The 17,188-nt window shown below is 44.6% G+C and overlaps 1 protein-coding gene across 8 annotated transcripts in view, besides 1 other annotated feature; it reads right to left on the minus strand.

Moving 5' to 3' along the window:
* Nucleotides 1–17,188, minus strand: part of Runx2 (runt related transcription factor 2) — a 318,811-nt gene that overhangs the window by 106,646 nt on the left and 194,977 nt on the right. For 7 of the 8 annotated variants that reach the window (NR_073392.1, NM_009820.5, NM_001146038.2 and 4 more), the window contains 2 exons: nucleotides 7,396–7,461; nucleotides 1,357–5,751 (listed from right to left, as the gene is read on the minus strand). The exons of the other annotated variant lie outside the window; for it this stretch is intronic. Coding sequence is in view for 6 of the 7 variants with exons in the window: in NM_009820.5 (NP_033950.2) it covers nucleotides 5,273–5,751; nucleotides 7,396–7,461 (545 nt within the window). In the remaining variant the exon portion in view is untranslated. Of the gene's footprint in view, nucleotides 1–1,356; nucleotides 5,752–7,395; nucleotides 7,462–17,188 lie in introns of those variants that run through there. 8 annotated transcript variants of the gene reach the window in all.
* Nucleotides 15,088–17,012: an enhancer, noted in NCBI's record as "VISTA enhancer mm924". NCBI's record gives its function as "enhancer in: branchial arch[6/8] | facial mesenchyme[6/8]" and the evidence as "EXISTENCE:transgenic organism evidence [ECO:0001131][PMID:17130149]".

Genomic DNA, 17,188 nt, shown 5'->3' on the forward strand with positions numbered 1-17,188 from the left:
TCCCTCCCACCACCTCAGTCATCCCTCCTACCACCTCAGTCATCCCTCCTACCACCTCAGCCATCCCTCCTACCACCTCAGCCATCCCTCCTACCACCTCAGTCATCCCTCCTACCACCTCAGTCATCCCTCCCACCACCTCAGTCATCCCTCCTACCACCTCAGTCATCCCTCCTACCACCTCAGTCATCCCTCCTACCACCTCAGCCATCCCTCCTACCACCTCAGCCATCCCTCCTACCAGTTACACTTAAGACTGTGAACAAAGACTCCAGCCATGGAGAAGTTGCCCATTTGGTAATACCTAGGGATATTTTGGGTGGCTGGGAAGGACGGGTCCTTTTGGCATCCATTTGGGGCTACTGATAAATAAATATGCCACAAGGCTCAGGACACAACGGGAGATCTGTCTGGCCTATGTCAACAGTAAGCAAGAAACTCAAGGCTCAGAGGAGTGGAGAGATGTGGCTAGGGACAAAGCAAGAGAGACCAGACCACTTCTGTGTACCCCTCCTCTGTGCTTTTGAAGACCATGCAAATGCTTAATTTAAATAAATAAATATTCATCTTGAAAGCGCTACAAACACATTCTCTGGTCAAAGTTCAGCCAGGTTCTTCCAGCATGTCTCCACGTCTTAGAAATAAGCTCTTTTCACAGTTTCTTGGGCAACAGCCCTCTTACAGGAGACTTTACCCACTGGGATAAAGGAGCTGATGTGGCCAGTGATCCAGAATCTCTAGACCATGGTCTCTGGACTCCTACATTAGAACTGTAGAAAGTCAGACAGATGGGCCATGAAGCAAGTAAGGAGTCAGCCTCACCGAAGGGGAAGGATTTGCCAAAAATAAACACCGGGCCCCAAATCAAAACAAAATAAAAGTCCTCAAACTCCACTCAGGGTCCCTAGCTGCTGAAGCTGAATTCCTCTGGGCCAATTTACTCACCACAGGGCTTTGGTTTTTGATTCTGAAGACCCAAAAAGAGATATGGGGAGGAAAACAGACAACTTGTGGTATCTGGGCTACTGGGGATCTGAGGACAGCTGAGGGGAGGGTGGTCAATAGATGGGTCAAATTCCTGTTCTCAGAGGCCTATCCAGCCTGACTCATCCAGGGGCTTTGCAGCAGGATGCCATGGGTACCCCTTCTTCAGACCCAGGCACTAAGAACAAACATTGATGGCTAGAGCCTCTGCCTGCTCCTCCAGATGTAGGGCACACTTGAGAGCACAGTATGCTGGCTAAGAGGTTCTTCTCTCTAAAGAGATACAGGATCCCCGCTGTTCTGATACATCCTAGATGTAGGCAGAAGTAAGTGTCAGACACAGACGAGAAAACACCCAGTATACACACATAACAAAACCAAAAGGAAAAAAAAAGCCTTTTTATTGAAAATTAAATTCAAACTTCAAATTAATATTACAATCATGAGAGGGGGAAATGCCAAATAATTCAATTTACAGTTGCAACATACAATACAAATAGTCCCTTTGAAGTTCAGAGTAAACTCATCCACGATCATGACCTGTGGCACAAAGCACAATTTGTACAATACGTGCATAGAAAGCAAATCTTGGGCAATAGCAATCAGAAAAATAAAAAATAAGAACGAAAGCTGTATTTACACAAAATGCTACAATTTTGTTGTTGTTGTTGTTGTTGTTCCACAGAAACCTAAGAACAGTAGACATATCAAAAGACATGGAATTTTATTCAGAATACCTAAAAAAATTACTGTAAGTTATGGTTTTGGCTGATATATTTTTTAAAGTACTGCATTAAAAAGCAAACAATTATTTGTAAACATGAAGTAAACAGACAACGAAGAAAGTTCCCACATAGAAAAAAAAATTCTTTGTTTTAGATGCATCGTCTTCTTTAAGAACAACAAATTCTAAGCTTGGGAGGATCATCTTTTATTGTTTATTGCTCTCTCAGATACCATGGGTGCTTCTGCTACCACTCTAACTAGGTCAGTCAGTGCCTTTCCTCCGAGCGGAGGGAACCCCCACATGGCTCCTCCCTTCTCAACCTCTAATGGTGTGGAGATGTTTCTCTGATCGGTTTCTTAGGGTCTTGGAGTGAAGGATGAGGGCAAACTAATTAAATCAGTTAAGTCTTTCTGTTACTCACTGGGCAACGTTCCCTAACCTGAAACCCAAGCCATGGTGCCCGTTAGCAATTGGGGCCCAGGTTAAAATTCTCAGACAAGTGAAGAGGTTTTTTTTTGTTTTTTTTTTTAACATGGCTGTGTGGGTCCCACTGTGAATCTGGCCATGTTTGTGCTCCTTTGAGAACCGTGTGCATCTAAACCCAGGGAAGTGGAGGGAAGGGTTGGTTAGTACACATAAACGGCTCCAGAAGAGTAATAAGACATTGCTTTGGTCTTAAAACCACAAATCATACGTGTGACCCAGTGCAAATGAAGAGTTTAAGAGATAAGGGAAGAGGAAGGGGGATTTTAAACCCTAGGAGGAAGAAGAAGAAGAAGAAGAAGAAGAAGAAGAAGAAGAAGAGGAAGAGGAAGAGGAAGAGGAAGAGGAAGAGGAAGAGGAAGAGGAAGAGGAAGAGGAAGAAGAAGAAGACGACGACAGACTGCTCTAAGTAACGGGAGTCACCGTGAGGTGCCTGAAAGGTGAAGAAAGCACTTGAATTTTCCCAAATAAGGGAGGACAGAGGGAAACAACCTGTTTTCAAAACTGCTTCTGGGTTGCTGCCTGCAGCCACTAGAATAACATTTAGGCACTAATGCATCCCCTCTATTCCCTTGATAACTGTACTGTAAACTTTAAGAAGCCCTTTAACATTAAAAACGAAATGTACAAATATAGTGCCCTTAAAAAAATTAAATAGGGTGCAGCTGGCACCAATGGTAACATTTTCATGTTGATTAATGAAAACTGAAAAGTGTAACCAGACACTGGCTTTTGTAAATGCTGCTGAAATAGGTATCAGACAAACACATGGACCGTGGTGTGCTTCAAGCTACCACACACAAACAATAAATAGCATCAGTTACAATTTCCATCTTAAGGAAACACAAAGGTGGGCTGACCATCTGCGTCTACTTGGTGCACAGCCTTTAGAAGGCAAAGTGTTTTGCTTTGGTGCGGGTTGGGTTTCTTCCCCCCCCCCTCAATCTGTGTCAGAGGGAGTCAGGATGAATTCTGAGGAAAACGCAGGTTGGAGGCACACATAGGTCCCCATCTGCCTCTGGACTGTCCCGCATTGGGACAAAGGTCAACCTGAGAAGGAACAGAGAGCGAGGGGGTATAGGGTGCTGAAGGCAAAAGCTTGCAGAACTCTTAGAATGACTCAGGATTCAAATGAAGGTGGCCCCACCCCAATCTATCCCCCCACACACAAACACTTTGTGCAGGAGGAATGCTGGGATTGGCCTGGTGGTATCACTGAATGATCCCTGGCCTGGATTAGGAAGCCACACTTAGGGATTGGCCCTAAGGTACCAGGAATGATCACAGTACATCCTCCAAGGAGGGCTGGATCTCAAACTCACACACAATGGCAGATACCAATGGGTACATGGCCTTCCCTGCTCTTGTTGGCCCTGCCTAATGAAAGCCTCCAATGTCAAAGGTTTCCTGGAGGTCCCCACAGGTTCTGTTGTCTACTGACATCAGCTACCGGTTGCTACTTCAGCTGACCAGTTCCCCGAGGACAGCGACTTCATTCGACTTCCTGGAAAGCTGCTGGGGGCCCTCCTTGGGTAAGGCACTTTTTGGGTTCCCCTGAATGGCTGTATGGTGAGGCTGGTAGGTGCAGGCTCCTAATGTGTTCCTAGGTTCTCCAAGCCATGCCTGAGCCTTTACCACACGCGTGGCTTTCAGCTGACTAGGCCCTCAACCACGAAGCCTGCAATTTAGAGTTTTGCTCAACTCAGAGACCACAGAACACTTTTCTGCAGTTCAACCAATCACTTGTGCTTGGCTTTTTAATATGATAAGAGTCATAATGGCCACCCTCCCCCCTCCCACCACCCCCAAAATGGAGAAATTAGGAAACCACATGTCTCCAGCATTTCATGCTAGTAAAGGGGCCACGTTAAGTGTTAAAGGGCTATAGGTGGCTTTTGTTTTGTTTTTGTTATTTTAATCCCTAATTATTGCTTTAAAAGGCAAAGCTGTGTCAGAGGCAATCAAATGCCTGAAAGAAAGAAACAGAGCATCTCCTTCATACATCGTGAAAACAAACTACATCTAAACTATTTGGAGATGGGAGTTATCTTCAAAAAAAAAAAAAAATCACATTATGCCTGAAGGAATTGAGATTGCTTAGCAATATTTCCGATATGGCTCTAGCCCACTGAAGAAACTTGGTATTGAAGAAGAAGCACACTTTTAGAGACCGAAGTCAACATATCATTACACTAAGAAATGTTCCAAATGTCCAAATGTCATTAAATAATTATAAATATATCTTTAAAGTTATATGACCATTCACGTTAGCAAGTTACTTCAGATTTTACACATATTCATAATTTAAAAAAGAAAAAAAAAGAAAAAAACACATAACACACAGCCAACTCAAACACTATACCATTATGGCTATAATAATAAGGCATTGCCATTTTCAGTTTGCATAAAGGGAGAAGCAGAAGGAACGGGGGAGGGGGAACGGGATTTCTTTTTGGTTAAATGGGGGAAGTGAGAAAATATAAAAGGTAAAATAAAATTATCTGTCCTGATCAGTATTTTTGAAGTCACTTTCTTAGAATAGGAAAAAAAAAAAGTGAACTCAAAAGTTCAAATGAGTACCTGCAGCAAGTCTGAAGGAAAACTTTGGAACAGGTGGACGGCAGAGTGGACGGCAGCGGACAGAAGCAGCCACTCTGCCTCTTGTCCCTTTCTGAGTGCACCACATCTGACTCTGTAAGCGGGTCTGCAGAGTGTACCGGCTGCCACACAGCAGAGGCTGTGGTTTCAAAGCACAGAGAGGAAGTGTCTCTCCTTCCTCCCAGACCCAGAGTCCACCTCTCTGAACCGGCGTGGGAACAGGTCACTTATGAAAACAGACCAGACAACACCTTTGACGGTTTGTTCCTTGGTAAAGGGGACATCTTAAATAGTAAACAATATGAAACCCAGTTATGACTGCCCCCACCCTCTTAGGGTTGCAAGATCATGACTAGGGATTGAATGAGAAATCTTCTAGTTAGCTAATCAATATACATATATAGGCACTCTCTTTATATATGTATATATTAACACATGCGGGATGTGGCCCCCATGCCACTGGGCCATGGTTGACGAATTTCAATATGGCCGCCAAACAGACTCATCCATTCTGCCGCTAGAATTCAAAACAGTTGGGGAACTGCTGTGGCTTCCGTCAGCGTCAACACCATCATTCTGGTTAGGCAAATTTGGATTTAATAGCGTGCTGCCATTCGAGGTGGTGGTGCATGGTGGGACCATCCTGGAAGGAGACCGGTCTCCCCCGGGTACCATTGGGAACTGATAGGATGCTGACGAAGTACCATAGTAGAGATATGGAGTGCTGCTGGTCTGGAAGGGTCCACTCTGGCTTTGGGAAGAGCCGGGGTAGGGTGGTGGCAGGTACGTGTGGTAGTGAGTGGTGGCGGACATGCCGAGGGACATGCCTGACGTGACTGGCGGGGTGTAGGTAAAGGTGGCTGGGTAGTGCATTCGTGGGTTGGAGAAGCGGCTCTCAGTGAGGGATGAAATGCTTGGGAACTGCCTGGGGTCTGAAAAAGGGCCCAGTTCTGAAGCACCTAAAAATTACAACAGAAGATGGGGAGGGAAACATCTGTAAATATCAATTAAAATGATAGAAACGTTACAAAATTAAAAAAAAAATTAAAAGGAAGATGAGGAAAACTTAGCTTTCTCCCAAGGCACAGCAAGTCACACACAGATTTCAAATGCACTGCTCAACTCAGGGTCTTTACTTGTTTACCTTACAGTCTCTATACTATTTATCCTTGAGGTCTCCACACCGGGAGAGTCACAAAGGGCTTTTACAGGCACCCTGTGGAAGCCACCTCAACTCTAGGCACAGGATCACTTGCCAGACTTTAAGGCTGGATCTTCATTGGTTCCCCACCACCACCACCACCACCTCCCTTTTTGTTTCTTATTACAGTCTAGGTATCTGAAGTGAAACTTTTACTAAATCAAACCAACTGGTTTTTCCTAACTCAGTGTAAAAATTAAATCCAAAGTAATAGGATTTATTAGTGTTCCCCTCTTGGTGGGGCTTCTTTGTTAGGAAAAATTGCATCAAGCAGATTCCCTTTACATAGTCTTTCTATTTCTTTTAACCTTTAAGAGAATTTAAAATCTTATTATAATCCTCATCTTAGTCACAGTGAAATTAAAGCAGATTTCAGTAATCTAACACTATCTCGCTTTTCTGGGGGTGTCGGGGAGAGTCTAGCCCTCAGAAATTCTCCCTTGAGTCATAAACTAGATAAGAAGGTATGGCGAGGGAAGGTGGAGGACGGGTTGGGGGGATGTGGTGGAGGGTGGAGGACCTTGACAGTCAGAGCCTTGATGAGTGACATAGGACCTGATTTAGGCCAGATACCCATAGCAACTTTGTTTAAGGGCTGATGCCTAGGGGAGACTGAGCTGGGAGATGCTCCCTGCTGGGTCCCTGTCCCTGCAGTGTGAGCTCTGGAGCCTTCAAAGATTAGAGGCAGAGATGGCTGCTCCACTAGCACTTCCACAAGCTATCAGCGGCTCCTTGGGAGCTACTTCTGCTGTCTAACTCCCGAAAGAGTGGCTAGAGACTTTGCCCGTAGAAACTAGTTTTCTGAAATGGATAAAACTCATAAGCTGTGATCTTGGGGTTCGCTATAATTTTCTAGAGTCGGCAGAATTACAACAAGCCCTTTTGGTACATCACTATTTCCGTGCTAAGTTTGTGGTGTCTTCTAAAGTCCCCCTCGCTGATTGGCTTGGAGTCTTCCGTCTGCCTTTGCTACAGGTTTTAGCTGTAAGAGAAAATGCTGGGCAAATCTTGAAGACCATAATTGTCCCTCGGCCTGATTTGTACTCAACACAGCTCGCTATGTGTCTTCAAAGGGTCTGTCAGAGGGTGGTAGTGTTTGTTAAAATGCACATTGCTTGTGATCTTCACCGTACGCTGGGATTTCAGTGTGTGAAATGCATTTGTCATACACAGTGACTGCTTAAAAGCAATGTAAGAGTTAATAAAACCTTCTGTCTCACAAACCAGAAGACAGTAGCCATAAGACAGTCCAGCCCAGCCCAGCCCAGCCCAGCCCTGCCCAGCCCTGCCCTGCCCAGCCCAGCCCAGCCCTGCCCAGCCCTGCCCAGCCCAGCCCAGCCCTGCCCCGCCCAGCCCAGCCCAGCCCAGCCCAGCCCAGCCCAGCAATTGTGAAAAGTCTCACCTGCCTGGCTCTTCTTACTGAGAGAGGAAGGCCAGAGGCAGAAGTCAGAGGTGGCAGTGTCATCATCTGGAAAATGAGGGGACGAACTCTAAGTTCCCTTCCAGCTCTAGGACTGGCATCTGGTCTACATCATTAATTCCAAGGCAGGAGGAGAAACAAGGGCCTTGGGGGTGGTGGGGGTGGGGGGGTCCCATCCCTCACTAGTGCCTTCCCAGGATCCCCAGGCCCATTTGCAGAAGGTGGACAGCAAATGAGCCGCCTCCAACACCAGAAGCAAACACTTTCAAGATGACAGACTAAAACGCATGCAGCCAGGCACTCTGTAGTCTGCTTCTTATAAACCCCCTTTCCTTCCTTGACTGGCCTCTCCCTCACCCGTCCCATCCCCCTAAATGAAATTCTGACAAGCTCAAGTTTTAGAAGGTGGAAATAATAATGAGACAGTGGCAGACTCAGACATAGGAGCAGATGAGAGTACCCACCTCCCTTCCCTGTGTTTATAGGCTGCCTCAAACAAGACCCCAAGCAGAGGCCACAGGTGGTCCTCAGCAGCCCTCTTGCCCCACAGCATCTAGGTGACCTAATAGATATAGGCAGGCCCCTTCCATGTGCATTAAGTTCAATACCCAGGGCGTGTGAAGAAAGCCAGAATAGCCGGGGTAATTTAAAACGGAAAGAAGTCACACTTGGAACATCAACATTCACCCTTCCAGGAAGCACAGACTTCACACACAGATAGACACGTTGCTTTTTTTTTTTTTAAGGCTTCTAACGTGTATTTATTTTCCCTTAAAACTATGTTTTAAGAATAATTAACATTCCATATGGTTTCACTTATTTTGATGCAGAAATCTCATTAAAAGTCTTTATGAGAGGACCCTGCTAGTAAACTCTGATATGGCTTTGTACTTCTTACCACACACCTCTGTTTTAGCTGCTACATTTTGCTGATGTTTTGATTACTCAGCGGAATATGCCAAGATCGTTATAGCTTTGGGGTTGAGAAACGTTACCTAACACAAACTGATGGTCATTTTTCAGTGAAAGAGCTCTGGTTGGGTTCGTTTATCTCAATGGAAACAAGGGGATACGTGTCACTTCCAGTCATTTGAGACTGTGATGTGTTGAGGATCAACTTCTTAAATGACTGAACTAAAGTAGATCTGAAAGGGATTATAAGAGACTTTTGTAATCGATGGACATCCGCATTTTCTGGAATTTGCTCAGTCATTTTAGGCTAACGAGCATTATTTCTGAAGTAGACTGCAGTGTATTTAGGCACAAAGAAATAATGAGAGATTGTCATGTGTGGTGGGCAGGTGGGGGGTGGATCCTAATAGAAACCTGTTTGTTTATAATCATTGTTTCAGAAGAGCGAAATGCAGCTACGTTTTCTCTCCCTGAACGGGTCTTCATGTGAACCTGTAATCGGGCTGTAAAAAAGCTGCAGTGTGTCAGACCTCCTCCTGTTTGGATGTTATTGACAATGACACTATTCCTTTCTGTTACAGCCACAACACTTTAAAAAAAAAAAAAAAAAAAAAGAACCGATACTGAATTGTCTATGGAAAATGTCAATCCGACTTGTTAAAAAAAAATACCCATAAGATAAAACCCCAGGAGAGTTCTAGAGGTGCTTGTATGCCATCTACTTTGTATATGCAAATGCACCTCTATCTACTTTGTATATGCAAAAGTACCTCCATCTAATTTGTATATGCAAATATGCCTCTGTCTAATTTGTATATGCAAATCCACCCCAACCTCACCCACACCCATACCCAGCTCCAAAGACAAGCCTGTAATCTCAGGGCAACCCAAAGCCATCCTAAAGCTCCTAGCTACTGAATAAGTCAAGCCAAGGCCATTCTCTTTGCTGTTGCCCATGGATGATCTTGTCCCCGTACAAGGTACGTTAAACTGTGCTGAAAAAATGGAAGCTGCCAGGAAATAGAGGGTTCAACCATCCACGTGAGATCTTCTGGTTCTAATGCTTTTAAAATTAACCTGTTATGGGAGGACATGACCTGTAATCCCAGGACCAAGGGGATTAAGATAGGACTATGGCATCTTCAAGACCAACCTCTAAGACATGGTGAGCTCCAGGCTAGTTGGGGCTTCTGGGCTAAGATCCCTATCTCAAAACAAAATCAAAGTTTCAAAATGGCATCTGGCTGTGCCTGGGGGCTGGCGGGAGTTAGTGAAACCCCAAGAGGATGCTAGTTTGACTCAACATGGAGACAAGAGTGACGCTGTACAGTAAATTTGAAAAACCATGACAGGGAGAGGACTGTGACACTTTGGTGAATTTTTGGATAAATTAAAAATGACTACCACAAAACTGTGTACTTATCACGCTTTCTGCTATGTCCCCTGATTTCCCATGGACCTCCCTCTGCTGGTCAGGCACTGATGGGAGATTCTAATGGACTGTCATCTAATCTACATTTGACAACTAGGGAGGCTGAAGCCCAGAGGAGAGCCATGCACACAGTGAAGGAGGTAGAGCCAGTATGCAGCCACCCTTTGGTTTCTAGGAGAGGACAGGCAGTCTGCATTATCCTTTACCCTCAGAATATGATTGAACTCACCACATCCTCCTCCCATTCTTCTCACTAGATCTGTCTAAATGGAAAGGACTTACGTAGACTCTTTTGGTATCTCAGTGTCACCCCAGTGATAATTACTAGTTTGGGGGAACCCTCTTAACCTCCACTTTGGCGACACTGTCGATCTAATCTGATAAAACAGTTAGCAACCAGTTTCAGTTGCTCAGGGTACAAGAAGGATGGGGGTCGGGGTCAAGGGGTCAAGGTCAAGAGCTCCGTTCTCCTGGCTTCCTACAGATGTGCTTCATTCCAAAGCTGCAGTCTCCAGTCCCAGCCACAGCTGGACAGCTTGCAAACAAATGTAGCTGCCATAAGGAAGAACTGAAAGAGCCTTGCTCGGGAAGCAGTAGTAGCAGCAGCAGCAGCCGCCTCTCGAGCTCTGAGACATACTGGGAAGAATACATTAATAAAATGCCCGTGAGGTCCAAATTAAAACAAAGCCAATGTTAAAAGTAAGGACACTCTGCCTCTCTCCCTGCAAGGTCTGTAAGAGGAAAGGGGCCAGACAGACTCTCTACCTAGTCGGGTTTCTGGGAGTCTTCAGAGAAGGGGGGAAGTATGTGAGCCCAGGCAAGGGGGATACAAGTGAGCCTCTGGCTCTTCAAGCTTCCAATCCTTACCGTAGGTCTTTCATTCACTGCTACTTACCCTGAATCATGTCTGTCTCCCAATTAAAGACAGCTGTTGAAGGCATAGATCTCTCATCAGAGCTTGCTAATGGGAATAATCAGACTTTCTTTCTTTTTTAATAAAAAGGTATTTAATTTATTCCTCTCTCTCTCTCTCTGTGTGTGTGTGTGTGTGTGTGTGTGTGTGTGTGTGTGTGACTGTGTGTCTGTGTGTGTCTGTATATTCTATACATGTATGGGTACCCATAAAGGCAGAAAGGATTAGCATGGAACCATCTCTCTGGTCCCTCTCCCCTTTTTGGACTACAGGGGATGGAACCTACAATCTCAGGCATGCTAGACTACCTTGTGAGCTCCAGCCCACTGCTAATAATCTGCATTTCCAAGCCCTATCTTTAATCTGCCCTATCTTTAAGACACCGTTATCATTTAGGATACCTTTACTAAACAATGGTTGCCTGACCACAGGCAAGGAGGTCTTTATAACAAAAGGAACCTGGAATGTAAGGATAATGGAGGAAGTACTTGTCTGTAAAGGGCACCGGCTGGGGAACTGGGCACGGTTAGCTTCCCCACCAAATACTTAGTAGAATGACCCAGCAGGAGGAGGCAGGGGCTGAAGAAATGCAGAGCCTTGAGTCTAGCTGAACCTACACTGGCACACCCAGAGCCCATGCTTGCCTGTGAGGACATCACTGCTCAGCACGAAAAGCCAGCAGATCTGGCAGCGAGGCGTTAACTTCAGCGCTATGTTAGGTCTGGCTACACGGCAAATCTCAAATAAAGCTCATGAACTTTTTTTTATTATTATTATTAGCGTGAGACATCCTTCCTGGGAACACAGACCACACAAGACCTACTCGGGGCTGCTGTCTTCTGGTAGTGCGCAGGCTTCTTCCGCTTCAACGCTTTGGCTGCCTCATTCCAACTGCCTGCTTACATAATAGCCTCCTATTTCAGTTCCCTTCCAACAGCGCTCATTTCCTACGCCACTGGTCTGAGCCCTTGCTGGAGACTGGGCTGACTTATTATTATTAGCTGTTTCTTGGTCTGCTCGCTCCAACTAGAGTCAGCTTTGCAAGACGGAGGATTTACTTTCCTCTTACATCCCTCCCAGAACCCGATGCAACTGTAAGGGCTTCGAATGCGAAAAATATGTGGGCGGTTGGAGGAAAAAAAAAAAAAAACAAAGCAAGTAAATGAATGAACGTAAGCATCATCAGCAAGGCATCTCAGTGACAGGGCCCGGGGGCCACAACACAGACACAGCACAGGCATCAGGAGCGCCGGGGGAGCTGGGGAGATGGCTCAGCAGTTAAAGCATTCGCTGTAACTCCAGTCCAAGGGGATCAGATACACCCTGGCCTTAAGGGCACCTGTGCAGATATAATATAATGCATACAAACTCACCCCATAGTCATGCGATTTACATATAAATGGAATTAATAAAGACTTCCCTTTTTTAAAAAACAAAACAAAACAAAAAAACAAAACAAAACAAAAGTGCAGGTGGCTCAGGTCTGTTGTCTCAGGACTCCAGAGGCTGAGGCATACAGATCACTATGCGATTAGGTCCAGAGGAGACAACATAGTGAATTTGAGGCCAGCTTAGGTTGGCTACATAGGAAGATGTCTTAACAACAAAAGTCAAATACTGTAGAAAAAGATGCATTAAGCAATGTTGACATGAAATCTAAAGTGTAGGTTGAGTACACTGCACACCTAAGTCCGTGCTAAATGCTCTTTTTAATGGGCACAAAGATGTTCTCAGCCCTCAGCAAGTCACCTGACCTCAGACTTCAGAGCACCCATCCAGCAACATCTGCCACTAAGAAACAGATGTCCCTGTTTTATTAGCATCCTGTCCCTTCCTTCCTGACACCCACTCTACCTAAGAGCCAGTGAGCACTGGCAAGACCTTGGGGAAGAGATGAACAGGGAAGTGGGGAGAAGCAGAGCAGACGTGTGCCCTTCCACACAGCTGGTACACTTGTCCCTGCCCAAGAGCCTGCGGCATCACTGCCATTAAAGTCATGGGGTTTCTTTGGAGTCAGTAAGGTAATGGGGGAGTAAACTTGAATCTCTCTGAACATCTGCACTTGTATGAACAGCCAGCATTTCAGAGTCATTGATCATCATTAATGGGGCTGGGATGTAGCGCCACGGTACAAGCACTTGCCTAGCTTGCAAAAAGACCCCACCTTCCATAGCTAAAACTGGAAGAAGAGGAAAGGAAAGAAGAGCTAAAGAGAATGAAACATAGATAATTTTGACAGTTAAGACACAAGAGTCTATGAGTCCATGAGGGTCAGGGACAACAGGGACTCCAAAGTGTCCTCCGGTCACAGACCCAACATCTCCCCTCTCCATCCCCTTCCCCTCTCCTCTGCCACCTGATAAGACAGAAAGTGGTGGTGGGAAGGGCACCTGATGAGACTCAGCAGGGCTACTGTGCTAAGGTGGGACGACAAGGAACCTTTGTATGCATGCACAGTTGGTTTCTACATAGCCTGTCCTGTTCCTCCGGATGTGGATGCTTCCTGTGGATGGTCACAAACTTGGGGCTCTCGGCTAAGTTTGACTGTGGCTACCCCACACAGGGTTCCCAGAGCAAGGAAAGCAAGCACCAACTGAAGAACTCATGACCACGAGCAGAACGCCCACCTCCCATGGTGTATAAATCTGTACTACTTCCTTATCATGCATACCTGGGATATTTGTGTCCATAAATACTACCAAGCCATTTAAATGAAAACATGGACATTGGCATTAATGTTGTTTTTAGATAGATATTTTTACTTCGTAATTTTAAAAAGAGCAGATTAACATAGCCATAGTGGAAATCAGTTTGGAGGCTTCTTTAAAAAACAAGCAAAACAAAACTCCTAAAAACAGAACAACCATATGACCCAACTACTTTTCTCTCCCCTTGGTGTATACCCAGAGAATTCCATATCTTGCTATACTCCGTGTTAATTGTTGCCTTATTCACTAGAGGAGAGAGCTGGAATCAACCTTAGTTGTCCCTCCACAAGTGACTGGATAATGAAAATCGGATATATATGAAATGTAGATAGATATAGATATCACATTTAATATATATAGGAATACTACTTAACATATATAGAATAATATATATACATACACACACATTTTTATATATTACATAATGGAATACTACTTAGCTCTAAAAAGTGAAATTTAAAATTTGCAAGAAAATGGATGAGATGCATATTATTAAGTAAGATCACATGATCTCAAAAAAGAAACTGCATTTTCAGTCTCTCACAAGTGGGATATGGCCAATAATATATGTATATATGGAAACAAATGTGCACATGGCTACAGGAAACATGGAGAAACAGGACAAGGTAAATATACAGGGGAGCAGGAAGGGCAGATGCAGATAATGCACATGAGTTAGAAGAGAGAATACAAAGCTGGTTGTTTTTCTAAGTCGAACTCTATCCTGGGTGTTTGTCTGTCTGGTTGGTTGGTTTGGTATTTTTGATGGTAGATAAGTGCATAAAATAGATCCAATAATAAAAGTGTAAAACCTAATTCACAGCTTCCATTCTGAACGCCAATTCTCACTGTATAAAAGCTCACTGGGTTGTATAGACCCTGGCTCTGGTTAATCTTGGTATGTGAGGTTTTTACTTATTTGCAAAGTTTTTTATAATAAGGTTTACTTTAAAACATTATTTTGTTAACTTGGAAGAACATATTAAGAAAATGAACTCTCTTGTGTTGTGTGTGTTGTGTGTCTTGTCTCTCTCTTGTGTGTCTCTTGTGTTTGTCTCCTTTCCCTTCCCCTCCTTTCTCTCGTGTATGTGTGTGTGTGTCAGTGTAGGGGTGTGTGTGTCAGTGTATGTATGTGTGTGTCAGTGTGTGTCAGTGTATGTATGTGTGTGTGTGTCAGTGTGTGTGTGTGTCAGTGTGTGTGTGTCAGTGTGTGTGTGTCAGTGTGTATCAGGGTATGTGTGTGTGAGTGTGTGTGTCAGTGTGTATGTATATGCATGTTTACAAGCAGAGCCCAGAGATTTTCAGTGTCTTTTTCAATCACCTTATGTTTTTGAGACAGAGTCTCTCTCTAAACAGGGAGCTTATCAATTCGGCTGGGTTGGCGGAGGGATCCACCGGTTTGTATCCCCCCACCCCCCAGCTGACTTTTCTTTGGGTGCTTAAGATCTGAACCCACATCCTCATGCTTCAAAGGCAGGATTTTTCCAAGTGACTCTTCCCATCCCATCCTTCCTTTAGATCCTCTACAATACATAATGGAAAAGCAAGTACTGCTGGGCAAATGGATAGCAGTTTGGTCTCCAGAAGTCATAATCCAAGAATCAATTTTAGATTGCACATAAAACATTCCTCTGTATCTTCACACTGAGATTTTAAAGGGATTTTATATCGGTTGTCTCTGAATTGGTCCCTTCATACCAAACATGACTAAGCAGAACAACACTGGACTCCACTTCATCCCCTAATAATTAGAAAAACACACCTTTGGGAGAAGTGCAGAAAACCATGCTAAAGGAAACATCAGAATGAGAAATAGAGCCAATATTTAAGACAATGAAATGACTAACAAGCTCTGCAGTTACACACACACACACACACACACACACACACACGGTGCCTCAAATCTCCAGTATAAATATTTGTTTTCAATGTTGTAATAATCTGTGCTTTTCACAGCATTACTCACAAAATCAGACAGACCAGCCGATCCTAAGGCTAGGAAAGTCTGTCACACTGGAGGAAAGAGAGCAGGCAAGAGCAGGGGACCCTGGCAACAGCAACTACTCCTTAAACCCACCCCAGTTTTAAGGATATTGCTGGAATAATATACTTCCACTCTGTGAAAGGGAAAGGGGACAGATGGTAAAAGATGTGTGAGCTTGTGTGTTTGTATCCAGAGACCCAGAGCAAAGGAGAAGGAAGGAGCCAAAGGCTGTGCGGGTGGAAGAGAGGACCGGGAAGAGGGGGAACGATCTTGCTAGGCCTTGATTAGGAACATTTTAAAGGAAGGGTGGATAGTCTTTGAAACCAGATCCGCTGCAGGAAGGAGGCCAGCACCCAGGACACCCTGTCTTTCAGAAGGGGCCACCCACGGTGCCGCGAGTCATATGACTGCTCTGTCACATCCTGAAGCCATTTCCAGCCCATGCACACGTCTGTGCTCCCATTTAGAGAGGATGGGATATATTGGGAACACACATATGGAAACACTTTCAGAGAATCAGTTTCCATGAAATTCATAATGAGCCAAGTGGCTTCAGATGTGGCTGCGTTCCTCCGATTAGCCAGGAAAAAAAAAAAAAAAAAAAAAAAAAGAGGAGGGGAAAAAGGAGGGAAAAGGGGGCAAATCCACCCTTTCAGACCCTATTTCAGTTTCAGAAAAATTAAAAACCACTAATGAGTTATGGCTACGAAAATATGGAGCCAGGATTAAAATGGGAGAAACTAGGAAAACGAGGCAAAGAGATTGGGAAGCAGTAGTCTTTCCCCCTAAAAATAACAGCTTCTATATCGTAATCTTATCTTGAATCTGGGGCGGCTTTCCTGTGATGGTATCTACCCGGAGCAGTGTAATTAATTTTCTGACATCCTGGCCGAAAGCAGTGAAGTGCGCATGTGCGCACGAGGGAGCCCAGGGAGGCGGGGAGCAGGGGCGGGAGGCAGAGGCTAGGAGAGCAACTCTTATTTGATAGCATATGTGGTCAATTAAGATTATTTTAAAAATTACAACTAAATGATAAATTGTTCCTAAGAAAAATCTTTTTCTTTCTCTTTCTTTCTTCCTTCCTTTCTTATTTTTATTTTTAAAGCTAGAATACAGAGAGTGCAGCCTGGTACTTTCTCATGACTTGAGCTAGTGGTAACTTGGACTGTATTAAAAGTATAAAGTTAGTTGACATCTTACATATGTGACACCAAAGCTTAAGCTGACAGGAAGCCATGGAACAGAAGAAAACAGCAAGTGGAAAGGCTCCTCACGGGATACCTGAGTGATATTGGTAGCTTAAAATATCTTATATTAAGACAGACAAAAAGTTCACATGATTTTTTTCTTAGATAAAACATGAGATTTGAATATACTCTCCTCAGGGTTAACTATGGGTGCCAATGGGCTGGGTAGCATGGGGAAGGGGTCCTCAGTTTTCATTTGCCCTGTGGGGTGCAGTGGAAAGCTGAGCAGCATTTCCTTGCAGCCTGGGGGCAAGCCTAACCCCACGCTGCAGGAATGCTCCGACCTGCCATTTCGGGCTGATGGGCTGGGAACCAGACCTAGTGACTGCTTAACCAACCAGGCTCTGCTCTTCCCCTGAGCTCCTCTAAGTGTTCTGGTATTTACATCATCCCACATGTGAACGGAGATTGGCTTAAATGGATGAATGGCCAACCCAGCAGCTGAGGCCGCGCTACCACAGCTCTGGTGAGCAGGCAGGATGACATCCATAACACCCTTGCTACTTATATTATAAGTAGATCTTCCACAACGGAGACTGCGTCACCAACCCCATCTTCTGAATGACAAACTCAAAGCTC

Source organism: Mus musculus, chromosome 17 (assembly GCF_000001635.26).
Source record: "Mus musculus strain C57BL/6J chromosome 17, GRCm38.p6 C57BL/6J".
NCBI classification, from domain to species: domain Eukaryota; kingdom Metazoa; phylum Chordata; class Mammalia; order Rodentia; family Muridae; genus Mus; species Mus musculus.